The sequence below is a fragment of the Fusarium subglutinans genome, assembly GCF_013396075.1.
Source record: "Fusarium subglutinans strain NRRL 66333 chromosome Unknown NRRL66333_c0000420, whole genome shotgun sequence".
NCBI lineage: Eukaryota > Fungi > Ascomycota > Sordariomycetes > Hypocreales > Nectriaceae > Fusarium > Fusarium subglutinans.
In genome coordinates, this window is record NW_023502483.1 from 878 (window position 1) to 14,673 (window position 13,796).

Sequence of the window (13,796 nt, forward strand, 5' to 3'; positions counted from 1 at the left end):
GTCAATGTTTTCCTTCCCCGGAATCTAGAGTCTATTTCAAATTTGGACTTGATAATCCTCAGAAGCTTTCAAGCTCGGATATTCTTATCTACATTTTGAGGTCAGGACATCCCAGCTCGTTACTATTTCAGATATGGAATAAGACGAATGATAGCTACTTCTTTATTAGGTGGATTCAAATTATCCTATCTTGTAGCTTGGTGTTGACTATAGGAGATTTCCATCCTGCTAACGATTATTACAAGTGTGCCTTGGATCGCCTACCTACCTACCTCCTTACCTTACCTTACCTTACCTATAGCATCGCTTCTGTTCCCAACCTCCCTGGGAAACATGCCCATGCATAGTACCGGTGAAGCTCATGTTACATTAATGCACTCTGTGAACTGTTCGGTGAATCCTAACCGACTTTTCTTGTCATAATCAGCCAAATTTCGAGTAACAACCGTCAGCCTCTCTGAATAGACACCTTTCTACTGGTCATCGGGTTGGAATCTACCTCACTAAGTAGGGGTCTAAGTTATCGATCAAGTTTGTGACGTAGTTGTCATTTTGTCTTGCATACTGTCTCAAGCCAGTCCAAAGCCGCAACTGGGACAGATAACGGTGCTTCTGTCGATACAGGTAGGACTAACAGAGGGTGTTCGTTCAACCTCAGCATCTTGGCGTTTGAAGCTTGTCGAATACACGTATCTGCTGTCTATGCGTACAGGTAAAGGCGAAACGTTCATATTCCGCAACTATTAAGCGAGGTAGGTAGATAGCTATAGGTACTAAGTAATTATCTAAACCATAGATAACGCAAAGGTCTGTACATGATGACTTCATCCTTTCAATGTGCTTTCAGGGATATAGACGCCCATAGCTACTCACCTAATAAGTAGATTACTGTTAACTGAAGTTATTTAACACGATGATGCACACGACCACAAGGTCTCCGACAGCATTTCTTGCAGATAGAGGTCGGATAAGACGCTCATATGCTTGGGTATTATTGTCGGCTTTGACGCTTTGCTTGGTCGTACAGATGTGAGTCTCCACCTCAAACCAAGGTCTGACACTGACCATATTAACGTCATCGGTGGCAGCTCTCCATCGACGATGGCGTCGCAAATTGCAAAAATCAAGGACAACTTGTGCACAGAGCCTTGAAATTAATTATCATTTTCGATATTGCATATGTTTCTATTTGAGGTAAAGTATTAAGAGAAGCTTGAATATTCACAGAGACATATAAAATGCTGTCATCATGACGCCAGCAGGCTTCTCAGAATTTATCTTGATGGAATTTCATTATCGCCTACCTATAGAAGTTGGATACAATTTTTCTGGTAAGGTGATGTTGGTGTATATGTATGCCTGTATGATGGAATGTGATCCATAAGGTAAGTTGGGTCTGATCCAGGGTATGAATGGCTGGCCGGGTTGGCCCCTGAAGACGGGATTTACAGTGGCTCTGTATCCAAGCTAGAGCACTCAACAGAGTGCTCTGGCCTGGTTTTGCTTGTTCAAAACCGCCACACCAAAGTCGTTCCACGCTTTGTCCTAAACTCCATATCACCAACATCCTCAGCCTCGCCTTCGCCCCCATTTATCACAAATACCTCTTGCGCGTACCTGATCACATTCCTTTCTCGCAGGATGCGCATGCCGGGTTGAGCTGTCGATTTGTACAAGTCATTAGCACCTTTATTCCTCCGTCTCGTTGCTGTTCTGCTTGTCTGCAGAACCTTTGACCCCGCATCCAGCCATTGCCCATCACACTGCGTTGGTACATGTGGTATCATCTGTCTTCCTTACTTAAGGTAGGTACTCAAGGACTGAAACACTTCGCAACTAGCTAAATATCTATTTCTTGATCCCAACCAGACGCTTCTTCCGGTATGTATTCAGCCTTGTCATTGCACGCACCACAACAAGCTCAGAGAAGTACATTTCTTATTCTGACAACTTTTGTCCCAGTTATCTATCAAACTTCCATATTCCGTAAGGTTTATACGAGCTTTCCTATTCACCAACTCCCGTCTATCCAGCGAATCTGAGGGCCCAAGGATACCTGAAAGAACCTCAACGCGAAGCTTTCCAGGTTGCCATACGGTACTCCCATACAAGACTCACTCACTGTGGCCACATATCGTCGCAAAATAACGCAAGACAAGACCCTTTCAAAGCCATCAATCCTCGCAACAACGTTATCAGAAGTTGCGTCCATTCTGGTTCATTCGTTGCCCCCTGGCTTTTTTTGTTGCTCTTTTTTCCCAACTACAAGAGCCCCTAGTACTAGAGTCTCCAAGGCCTAGACCGCCCACTACTCGACTCCATTTAGCTCCGACAGAATCGCACCATCTATTTCCCCTCCATCGCTCCTTCTTGTACCCATCTCTAATCGATCGCGTCCCGTCTCCCGATCGATAGCTCCCCGCGGTATTGTCAGGATATTCGCCGTTATTTCCACGCTGCTCTGAATTTTCTGGCCAGTATTTCCCTTCCTACCACTCTCTTGTCGAACCCATTCAACGACATATCCAGAAGAATCAGCCTTTCTGTATTCTGATTCCATCGACGCATCTCATATCCGATGTCTGCCTCCGACTCGATCCCGGCCACGCCGGAGGACTGGAAGGATCTGTCGACACCTGCATCTCCAGGCTCTGAAGATTCGTCAGAACCCAGTACGCCGCTCGAGTCTCCCGGCCATGATAGCCCAAGTGAGCCTCCCCGAAGAGTACCATCTCTGCGCTCCGTCTCCGACCCTCGCAACATGAACCCGAACTCAACTGCTATGGGCGTTTTAGGCATGGCCAGACGGCCTGTGCAAACATCCTCGAGTTTTGCTGGAAGTAGTAGTGCCTCAGTGGAAAACAGTATAATGGCCAAAGCCCGAGCATTACATCGACATCGCATGGAGAAGGGCATGTCTCCCGCTGGAAACTCCGGAACACCCTCGGGGTCATCGCCTACGGCCAGCATCGGTAACGGATTCCCTACCAACCTGGGATTGCCGCCAAATATGCAACGACCGCATGCACCACATGCCAATTCAGCTCCAGCGATAACGAAGCCCTCGCTGAGCGAGAGAAGGGCCATGGGCGGCGGCATGGGCATGAAGCTGTCTGATATGAGTAGACCCAGCCCTGCCACCACCACTGGTAAGAAACGGGGGCCTCCTGGAAAGCTTTCTGATATCACTGGCGACGTGCCAGGTAGTCAACGATCCAATGGAGCAGGGGGTAGTCAGGGGTCAAAAATGGACGACTTCAAGAAATACATCGACACAGAGAAGGGCTGGGTGACCTTTGATGGTGCTGCCACAATCACACGGACAGGTGTCAACTTTGCCAATGGCCAAACTTTCAGCATATCTCTTGATGAAGTTGAAGTCTTGACCGAGCTGGGTAAAGGAAACTACGGAACAGTCTACAAGGTCAAGCATGCCAAGCGAAGAGTTCCTCGCTTCGGACAAGGCCTCTCCAGAAAGCCTATTCCTGTTCAGTATTCGCAGTCAGACCCTTCTCCCGTTAGATCTGCGGAAGACTCTGCCGAGGGCTTGTCAGAAACGACCGACGGTACAACGGGCACAGTGATGGCGATGAAAGAAATGCGCCTGGAGCTTGACGACGCCAAATTCACAACCATTCTGAAGGAGCTCGTCATCTTACACGAGTGTGTTTCTCCGTATATCATCGAATTTTACGGCGCCTTCTTCCAAGAGGGTGCGGTTTATATGTGCATTGAGTATATGGATGGCGGGTCCATCGATAAGCTGTATAATGGTGGAATCCCGGAGAATGTTCTTCGAAAAATCACATATTCTACCGTGATGGGTCTAAAATCACTGAAGGAGGAACACAGCATTATCCATCGTGACGTTAAACCAACAAACATCTTGGTCAATACACGAGGCCAGGTCAAGATTTGCGATTTTGGTGTCAGTGGTAACCTGGTAGCTAGTATAGCACGAACCAACATCGGCTGTCAGAGCTATATGGCTCCCGAGAGAATCTCTGGTGGCGGATACGCGCAAGCCGGTAACTCCGATGGCTCATACAGTGTTCAAAGCGATGTCTGGAGTTTGGGCCTGACCATCATTGAGTGTGCTAAAGGCGCTTATCCTTACCCACCGGAGGTCTCTTCTACTATTTTCAGCCAGCTGAGTGTAAGCGCTCCTTCTTTTGAGTTACACCAGTCATGGGTTACTAACATGCTACAGGCTATTGTTGAAGGCGAACCACCTGCAATGCCAGAGGACACTTACTCGGACATGGCCAAGGATTTTGTGAAAAGCTGTCTTCACAAGATTCCTATGAAGCGGCCTACCTACGCCATGCTGTTGAAACACCCGTGGCTCGTCGAATTTACAAAGCCTCAAACAATTACGGAAGAAGCTGAGGAAGGCGACGGAGTTGATACGGTCGCGGAAGCTGTTGGTAAAATTAATTTGGACTCATCAACTGCAGATGCTGAAGTGGCAGATTGGGTCAGTGGCGTTCTACAACGAGAGAAAGATGGCCAGAAAGAGGGCGGGCCCTTGAAACCAGCACTACACAAGGCACCGCTTGATAGCGTCAGTCCTATGTCAAGCCCAAGGGACGTATAAAAGCTTGAAAAGCCGGTGTGGCCCAATCCTGCTTCTTGGGGGGGAGGGTTATTTGACCATCTAGGAAGCATGCCAACGGAGCAGGTATCTAGTTGGCTTCGTGACTATGGATAACAAGCATCTACTCAACTGATGCGACGACCCTTTCCAATGTGTTGACCTTTTATCATCAACAGTAACACGACGCAAAGTCCCCAGTCATCAGCATGTGTTACTTGCATTATTTTGACCTTCTTTTTCTGCATTTTTTTGGAGGACACTCCTGTACACGCTTTAGGATGGGTTTAGACAAATTCGGGCCGGATTTTGGCATTTGTTTTTTCGTAAGAACAAAACAGGGCGAATGAACAAGTTGGAAAACGAACCAGGATAGCATGTCGTTGTTTTCATTTCATGTACTCGAACGAAAGGGACAGCGGCGAACAACACAGGATAAAAGAGAGGGCATTGGAGGTAACTTCGGACTTCAATCGTTCAACGAGAGTTAAGGCAGGTTGTGATATGCATTTCACGGTTTGGCGAATGGATGACCAATGTCAATATGGTACATGCATAATGATTTGAACTTTATGATATTGGTACTTCGTGGACTACTCAATGATAACATGACCTATCCTCGCTGTAGTAATATGTACTGAAGAGTGATCATTTGTGCGCCGCCATGAAGCTCGGGCTTGTTAGTTCGCAATGTCTACGTGAAACAAAGTGGAAATCTCGAGAGCAGAGGCTAGAATATTAAAACTTAAAACGCTTGTATTATTGTAATATCATACATTCATAATAACTATTAGACAGCCGATGAAAGCAAGCTTCTTGTACATCTCGCCCATAATTTCAACATTACGTCCAGAGAAAATTCATTCTCATCGCCAAACACATCATGAATCCGAACCTGCTCAGTAGAACAGATCATGGATGGGAAATCAAATATAGACAGGACAAAATTACAGCGTCGCACGCGAACACCCATTGAGGCTGTCGTGGATACGATCACTGTGGCTGTTCATGCTCATCCATTACCGAGCTCTGCCGAAATCGGGAGAGTCACTGGGGTTTGGCTCAACAGATAGCTGCCGGGTAAAAGTTTAGGAGTAGTCATCCTTGACACGGCGACCCTCATAGCCTGGGCCGTGGCTGCTGCGGACGCTTCGTCTACGGCGCCATGAGCGGCCGCTGTAACCTCCGCTTGATGACTTGTCACCGCGCATGCCTAAGCAGAAGAGAATGGTGGCAATGAGCAAAGTGGCCCATGATGCCCACGCAAAACCAAAGGCATAGCGGCCAATGGAGGCCGATCGACCGTCACGGTGAAAGGCATTGCGAGCGAGAACCCAGGTAGCACTAACGAGAGATGTCAGTAAACAGCTATACCATCATACAGGGGCCAGAGATACGTACGTCATTAGGGACATTGCAACTGAGGAGCAGAACAGGGCGAACATGGACATGAGGCTAGAGATTCCAGCACCAAGACGACCACAGCAGGCAATGAAGCCAGTGAAGAAGGCAATGGTCTCGAAGAAAAGGGTTATCAGAATGAAAACCCAACCAAACCGCCACAGGAAGAACTGTCTGTTCGATGTGGTGTCACCAGCACGACCACCGACAAGCGAGCTGGGCGCATTGCGTGGGTTTGAGTCCCAGGCACGACCGATGACGGGGGCAGCGCGGGCGCCGTCGCAATCATTGTTGCCAGCACCGCAAATGTAGAAGAAGTTCCATTGTGTGACTTCACGAGCACCCGAGATACCGCCAGTGTCAGCGCGGAGGAAATACGTCTTGTCGAATGGCGTGGTGGAGGTCAAGCCTGAGAGGATGATGAACCAGAGGAAGAGGAGGGAAACAGCAAGGAGGACCAGGCCAGCGAGGCCAAGAGGAGCGTCTGCGACAGGTCAGTTAGTTATCTGTTGGTAAAGCCATGCAACTGGGTCAGGGGAGAACTTACTCTTCGCCATGGCGTTAGAAAGTATACTATTCTCCAGCTGAACAGTATTTATCTGGCCACGATCGATCAACGTCAAGCGTTGCTGCAAGCACTTATGCCCAAAAAATCGAACTCGAAAGGATTAATTTGCTGCGATGGAGCCCCGGGGATTGGATGTCGTCACGCTGCCAGGATCACCGTCAAGGAAAAGGCTGCAGCTAAAAAGACGGCTAATGAAATCTTGCGTCCTAATCAGTAAGGTACCTCTCGACAAGGGTTCAGAGTTTGTTTGCGCTGTAGAGAACGGGCGTCTGGATCTATCAGGCGATGGCGATGGATCTTATAAAAAAAGGAAGAGGGAGCCGGAAGAGAAATAAGGCCTGGGCTGAGGAGATTGACGATCCTTATGAACCTTGTCCATTAGCTCTGGGAGGGTTTCTTGTTTTTGTTTCTGGAGCCTTTTCCTTAGCGTCTAACTAGGGGTGATGTGATGCTCGGGAGACGGACGATGGACTGGCTTGTCGGTGTGGGGACCGGGAGATGCGTGTCTTGGTCGAATTGTACGACGGTGATTAGTGTGTTTCTTCTCCCTTCGGCTGAGGAAAGACACGGAGTGTACAGTACATGAATAGCTTTTCAGAGGAGAGGAGGGGATCGTACATAGGTAGCCAAATGCATGCATGCATGACTTGGCACTTAAGAAAGGAACGCAACCCAAATGAAATCACCATCGAGGCGTTACGTAGGTCCCCGTGGGCTGCCACCCTGGACGGGTGCTCGCCTAGGCCCAGGGCACATTGATCCCGGCTGCAGCACTCTGAATCACACTAAAGGAAATCCCAGCGGAGGCACTGAATGCTCTGGAGTCTGGCGGGCAGTAGATGATGCTTCCACCTTATTCCTACTGTACGGATCTAGCCTGGCAACCTTCGATGCCCGAAGCGAAAGGAACTTGCTAGACTACCTTAGTGCATGTTAAGGTAGAGAAAAGTTCCGAGTGTGCGACAGCTCAGTGATGACGACAGTGGGCAACGATGGACAAGAGATGCACCACAACATCTTACCCAATGGAGCAAAGCTGTAGCAACCATTTTGTCCCTCTTGGGGTTTAGCGCACCACTTCCCTGATGTCATGAGACACAGGTGAATGATGCGACAGCGACGTCTACGAAAAGGCAGTGATTGTCGATGATGGATGGGGCGGCAGCTTTTGAGACTGCTAATGCTCGCCAAGCTACCAAGATCGAGAGCTTTGGCATTCGCTTGTGCTACGTTTTCTGAGCTACCGTAGTGCTGAGACATGGTCTTCGTCGAGTTGATTGAGTTGTTTTTATCTGTATTACCAGCAGTTTCAGACGGGAGCTCCGATGAAAAGTACAGCTCTTAACCCATTGACTAATTGACTACATATTAGTAGTGTTTGCAACTGACGAGCTCCATGGAGGCACTTCAGCTCTCGGCTCTCCAAGTATGGGTCTCAGACAACTACCTAATAAGCTAAGCTAAGGTAGTCTTGAGTTAGTTTCTTAGTTTCAGCTGGCATTGTGTATGAGTTCTACGTGCTCTAGTGTTACATGCTGCCAGTCATTTGGCAGCTCTTGTTATGTGTGGTTACTTTTGAATTTTCCAACTGCCAAAGCCACAATCGTGAAGCTCAAACAGTTCAACGTGCGCACAAGGTTTCTCTTCCATATCGAATATCAATTAAAGGGAGACTTCACGTGCAAAAGCCAATTTCGAATTTAGACTCTCGGCGGCCTCCGTCCGTTGATCTTCGGCCCTGAGCTACCGACGTCACCACCGCCGGCTTTTTCTGAGCCCCACGGGATTGTCCACCAGCAACTCACTTCTTACCAAGGCATATCGCGCATGCCTACGCCAGAGTTTGTACGGAGGTTGCCCCCGATTTGTGATCTTGAACATACAGTACTGCAAGCCAGATCGACCCCAATTGATCGTAGCTACTCTGCGGGCTCTGCGATCGGCTTCTTCGCCGGGGAATCTGCCTGGAAGCCGGACCACAATGCCGCTTGGCTTGCGGCTGAAGGCCATTCCGTCCTCCACCATAAAATCCACTTCATTCCGTATCGGAGCCGGGACATCGGCCGGTCATGTCTTCTTCAACCGATGGTCATCCACTTACACCACTCCGAAATCAGAACTACCTCCACTCAATCTCCTCGTTCATCGACATCTCACAGGGTCGGGTCCCGATGGTTTCGTTCCCTATGACACTGCCAACAACGAGCAGGAACAACTCCGCTCGCTGTTTCTCGAGTGGAAGAGCTTGAGCGACGAACAGCAACAACACAGAGGTCACATACCCCGCCCTCATCTTCTTTCTTTTGAACCAACACCAACTCTCACGCTTGGGCGCCGACAACGCCCTCTCACTTCCGAGCAAACCTCCTACTTCAAGTCTCCCCTCTACGTTAGTCTTCCTCATCGGCATAACCCTGTCAATGACCAAAGCTTCATACCCGAGGTCAAACAGACAAGCCGTGGCGGTTTGACTACCTACCATGGTCCTGGCCAGCTTGTCTTGTGGCCTGTGCTAGACATGCACTCTCCCCTATATGCGCATTACTCAGTCATGTCATATGCGGACCATCTCGAGGCGACCACGCGTCGTCTACTGGCACGTTTGTTCGGTTTGGAAACTTATACAACCCGAGATGAACCTGGAGTCTGGGTCCGTACCCCCGCCGGTCAACCAGAGCGTAAAATCGCAGCAATTGGAGTTCATCATCGGAGACACGTCACAGCCCTTGGTATTGCTATCAACATCGACGTCTCAGTAGATGGTCCCGACGTTGTTAATCCTTGGGCTCGTTTTGTTCCTTGTGGCCTTGAAGGTAAGCTTGTCACCTCTGTGGCCGCCGAATTAGCAATGAAGGATGGTATCGCACGACTTGGTGGCTGGGATACTGCCTCGCTAGCAGCCGTGTGGGCGAAGATATTTGAAGAAGGGATAGTAGATGCTACAAAGAGAAGTATTGACGGCGATGGGAGCTCTCAGTTCCGTCGAGCAGTCTCATGATACGTGACTCTGGTGCACTCGATCAGTTCCAGCCTAGATATTCTGCTGTCAGGCCGTCCCGAAATAACAGTGGCTAAACAAGCATTATGTGTCAATGTATACTACAAGTTTTACGTTCGGATACTTATGTGGTATAGGTATATATGAAGCTAAATGGCTAAGGGGGCTCATAGAGTTGTCATCATTCTGTAGAAGCCCATATTCAATACTAATAATTCTTGAAGTCATTTTGACTTGGATTTGTGAGCAATGTATTGGCAAATCATAAAGAGCCCATCGATCGCAGACTCATAGCTACTATTACCAGATCTGTGTATTCGTGCACTTAGGAGCTTAATTATATACTTATTATCATGTTCTCTCCTCTAGCACTAACGAAACGATCAAACCAACCGCTACTTGTTGGGATTGATGAGGAATAGACCAGAGTCAGACGTGTTGGTGAAGTACATAAATACTCATTTTGAGAACTCCTTCTCTACTGATGTTGTGTCATCTCAATGAGGATGGCTTTAGGATTTGGTTTCTCTAAAGACTAATATGCCTAAGAGCAAATTAAATAACATATAATAACTTATGAACAAATATTCATATTTCGGACTCAACCATAGTGACAAAAGTCAAGTGACTATCTATGGATGCTAACCCATAAGGTGATCCAGCAAATTTGCACTGATTGCCAGGGACGCGAGGCAAACCGATCAAGAAATGTCTCAAGTCATGAACAAGGTCGTAGGGTAGCTTAGCTGCCTGCACATGTGCACCGGGAGCATGACACCATTTAAAATCCCTGTCATCGCTTAGAAAGCATAACCATCTCGGCCTGAGCCGGTGAATATCGTTGACGTCTATAATTACATCGGAGCCAATCAGAGTCAGAAGCGCGATCGCCAGTACCTTGTCACAACGATCCAGGGACTTCTGATGATCGGCTTTTTTTTTTTTGCTTTCGGTTGTCCTCCTGCGTGCTTTGTATTGCCTTTGACTTACAAAACTCGCGTTTTTGCCCCCAGAAATTCTCAAACCGATGTATTTACCTCTCCATGTATGCATATGGAAGCCAAAATGATACAGAATGAAGAACAAGCTTAATATAACTGGCCTTGTCACTGTGCCAGCAGACTTGTGATTCCGATACCGACCCACCTGCCAGCGACCAAATTCGACTACACCCACTTCGGCATCAAGCAAATCATATCCCGCTCATCTTCTGATATACTAGCTTGAACCTGGCATCCCCTTGATACCCTCTTGTTTTTTATTCCTTGGGTTCATTCTTTATCGTCTGCAAATCAAGCAGAGCCATGGACCCTCTCGTTGCCGCAGAACTGGAAAAGTTTGACGATAGCGTGGCATTTCGTGCTCGGCCACAACATGTCCACCACACTTGGGCGCGCACATTTTCGTCCCTTCCAGAACTTTTTATCCAGCCCGAGTCTCTGCCTGAAGTTGAAAAAGTTGTGAATCTGGCGCGAAGATGTCGTCGGCGTCTAGTGACGACTGGCTGTGGCCATTCACCCTCCAATATCACATGTACATCCAGCTGGCTCGTCAACCTGGACAACTTCAACAGGGTGCTCTCGGTCAACAAAGATACAGGTGTTGTTACCATGGAGGGTGGAATCAGGCTTTACGCCCTCTGTGAAGAGCTTGAGAAGCATGGACTCACGATGCCAAATCTTGGAAGCATCAATGAGCAGTCTATTAGTGGCGCTATCTCAACAGGGACCCACGGAAGCAGTCTACGCCATGGACTGATGTCCGAAGACATCCTTTCCTTGAAGGTCACAATGGCAGATGGAACCACAGTGTACTGTTCCAAAGATATCAAAACGGACCTTTTCAGAGCTGCCCTTCTTTCTCTCGGTGCTATTGGTATCATTACCGAAGTTTCCTTCCAGGCAGTTCCCGCCTTTACTTTGAAGTGGGAACAGAGCATTGACACAGACTACAAGATGTTTGAGTCTTGGGATAGAAACTTATGGATACAGAGTGAATTTGTCAGGGTCTGGTGGTTCCCATACACAAGACGTGCAGTGGTGTGGCAGGCAGAACAAACCGATGAGGAACACCGTGACCCTCCTCAGAGTGGGTATGATGGCTCAATCGGCTATTATGTCTATCATAATCTTCTCTATCTTGCACAACACGTTCCGCGAATCTTACCATGGGTTGAGTGGTTTGTCTTCGGTATGCAGTATGGCTTTCGGAATGGAACCACTTCCTCAGCTGTTCAACCAAGTCGTAAAGCGCTACTCATGAACTGCCTATATTCCCAGTTTGTCAATGAGTGGGCTATCCCTCTTCACAAGGGCCCCGAGGCCCTCCGAAGACTGAGCTCGTGGCTCAACCACTTGACTCCTGACGACCCTGATTACGTTCCTCACAACATCCCCTTCTCTGCTGACGGCCTTTACGTCCACGCACCTGTCGAGGTGCGCGTAAGCGACACCACTCTCACCTCGAACGTACGGCCATACCTTGATATTACTGTTGAAGACGGACCTACGTTGTACCTCAATGCAACACTATACCGCCCCTATCTAATGGATCCTCCTTGCCACAAACGATACTACGAGGCTTTCGAGTGGCTGATGAAAGACCTCGGGGGTCGACCGCACTGGGCAAAGAATTTTAGAACCACTGGGCCCGAGATTGAAGCGTTCTACGGCAAGCAACTTGAATCGTTCCGCGCCATTCGCAATGATGCCGACCCTCAGGGCATGTTTGTCGGGCCATGGCATAGAGAAAGAATTATGGAGAATGGCGAAGGTCTTGAGTTGGAAGAGGTTGAGATTCGAAGGGAGAAGAACCGGACAGGAGGTGTCACAACGTTTGGAATCATTTGATAGCACAACCTGCCATGACAAAAGGTCATGGGAATTAGATATATCGCTTGCCACATGGCCCATTAAAAACGACTTCAATATCGGGAATTGTGATGTGATCCGGAGGGCCTTGGCAGCATGCCGCACCCATCCACTTGATGATCGAGAACGGGAATAAAGTATTAATATTAAGACCACTCGCTTGAATTTGTCACATATCCGTCTGAAAGAGGAAGAAAAAAAAGGATGCCAGTGTGGTGATTTCTAGAAGAATGCCCGGCCCAGTCCACCAATCACAGGTAACATTGAAAAGTGTTCTGCATTAAATTTGTCGGTAGCCGGCCTTCTCATCGATATGTCGGTAGCGTTCGCGCTCTTTGCGATCCTTGAGCAGACATGCGATGCACAGGATAAAGATAGCATCGATACCTAGTTATGGGAAATTAGTTCCATGCGATGTCTCGACGCACCATTGGGCAAGAGACGAAGCTCAAACTCACCAACGATTCCAAACAGAACAGTAAAAATGCCGTCGATGTGTAGGTTTGCAAAACTTGAGATTGATGTGGAACAGCCACGTAGCAGCGCTGCACTTGCAGGACTGCTGCAGGTCGAATCCATCACAAAAGCCGGTGTTGTGCTATTGATATAACCACAACACTGAAACTGTAAGGATTCAAGTTAATACGTCCCATGGTGTCAGATTTCAGTCAAACATACCGAGTCCTGGATCAAGCTCTGTACGTCTGGTTCTTGGTCGATGTAGATATTGAAAAATTGCTCACTCATCCTCAACGTCATAACCCAGAGGAACACAGCCACGCACATAGTGAATATCGCGCACACTGTCACCATATATCCCGAGACCTTGAGAAAGCTTCGAGCGGGCATGACGAGTCCGGGCAGTGTGACTGCAAACGTGACGAGAATGAAAATGGCATTGACGATACCCGCAGTCAGGGGAAATCTTTGGTACAGCAAGTTCCTTGTAACATCCTCGCCATCAGTAGCCGTGTTCTTCATCTGGCTCTGCACGACCAGCGAAAAAACCAACTCCATGACACCGGAACTCAGGAAGAGAGCGTCGGCAACGACCGTCGAGAGAAAGATTTTATCGACCATATTGGCGATGCTGCAGCCGATACGTAGTAAGGAATCGGTAAGGAAGCTTTATAATTTGTTTAATTCGAGGTTGAATCCCTATATCGGATATTTTCGAATAGATTCGCCAGGAGATATGGTTGGTAAGACGTCCAGCGCCTGGTATATTGAGCCTCGTCGAGAGGTTGAAATGAACGAAGAGAGCCTTCTCAAGAGATCAACCCTCGAGAACGGCAAATATATTCAAAAGAAAGAGAGAAGAACTAATAAAACAGCAGGCGCTGAAGCGAGCACGGAAGTTCCGTT

General features: G+C 48.2%; 5 protein-coding genes across 5 annotated transcripts; 3 read left to right on the forward strand and 2 right to left on the reverse strand.

Moving 5' to 3' along the window:
* Window positions 1-2,578: 2,578 nt before the first annotated feature.
* On the forward strand, window positions 2,579-4,597 carry FSUBG_13888 (STE STE7 kinase; the record flags this gene model as incomplete). Its single annotated transcript, XM_036678825.1, has 2 exons — window positions 2,579-4,156; window positions 4,211-4,597. The coding sequence occupies 2 exons, from the start codon at window positions 2,579-2,581 to the stop codon at window positions 4,595-4,597; spliced, it is 1,965 nt and encodes a 654-aa protein (XP_036530645.1).
* Window positions 4,598-5,682: 1,085 nt separating this feature from the next.
* Window positions 5,683-6,552, reverse strand: FSUBG_13889 (uncharacterized protein; the record flags this gene model as incomplete). Its single annotated transcript, XM_036678826.1, has 3 exons — window positions 5,683-5,938; window positions 5,996-6,479; window positions 6,543-6,552. 3 exons carry the CDS (start codon window positions 6,550-6,552, stop codon window positions 5,683-5,685), a joined length of 750 nt encoding a protein of 249 aa, XP_036530646.1.
* Window positions 6,553-8,544: 1,992 nt separating this feature from the next.
* On the forward strand, window positions 8,545-9,561 carry FSUBG_13890 (lipoyl(octanoyl) transferase; the record flags this gene model as incomplete). Its single annotated transcript, XM_036678828.1, has 1 exon — window positions 8,545-9,561. The coding sequence occupies one exon, from the start codon at window positions 8,545-8,547 to the stop codon at window positions 9,559-9,561; it is 1,017 nt and encodes a 338-aa protein (XP_036530647.1).
* Window positions 9,562-10,865: 1,304 nt separating this feature from the next.
* On the forward strand, window positions 10,866-12,410 carry FSUBG_13891 (D-arabinono-1 4-lactone oxidase; the record flags this gene model as incomplete). Its single annotated transcript, XM_036678829.1, has 1 exon — window positions 10,866-12,410. The coding sequence occupies one exon, from the start codon at window positions 10,866-10,868 to the stop codon at window positions 12,408-12,410; it is 1,545 nt and encodes a 514-aa protein (XP_036530648.1).
* A 301-nt stretch (window positions 12,411-12,711) lies between these two features.
* On the reverse strand, window positions 12,712-13,511 carry FSUBG_13892 (Pls1 tetraspanin; the record flags this gene model as incomplete). Its single annotated transcript, XM_036678830.1, has 3 exons — window positions 12,712-12,818; window positions 12,860-13,055; window positions 13,110-13,511. The coding sequence occupies 3 exons, from the start codon at window positions 13,509-13,511 to the stop codon at window positions 12,712-12,714; spliced, it is 705 nt and encodes a 234-aa protein (XP_036530649.1).
* Window positions 13,512-13,796: the final 285 nt, after the last annotated feature.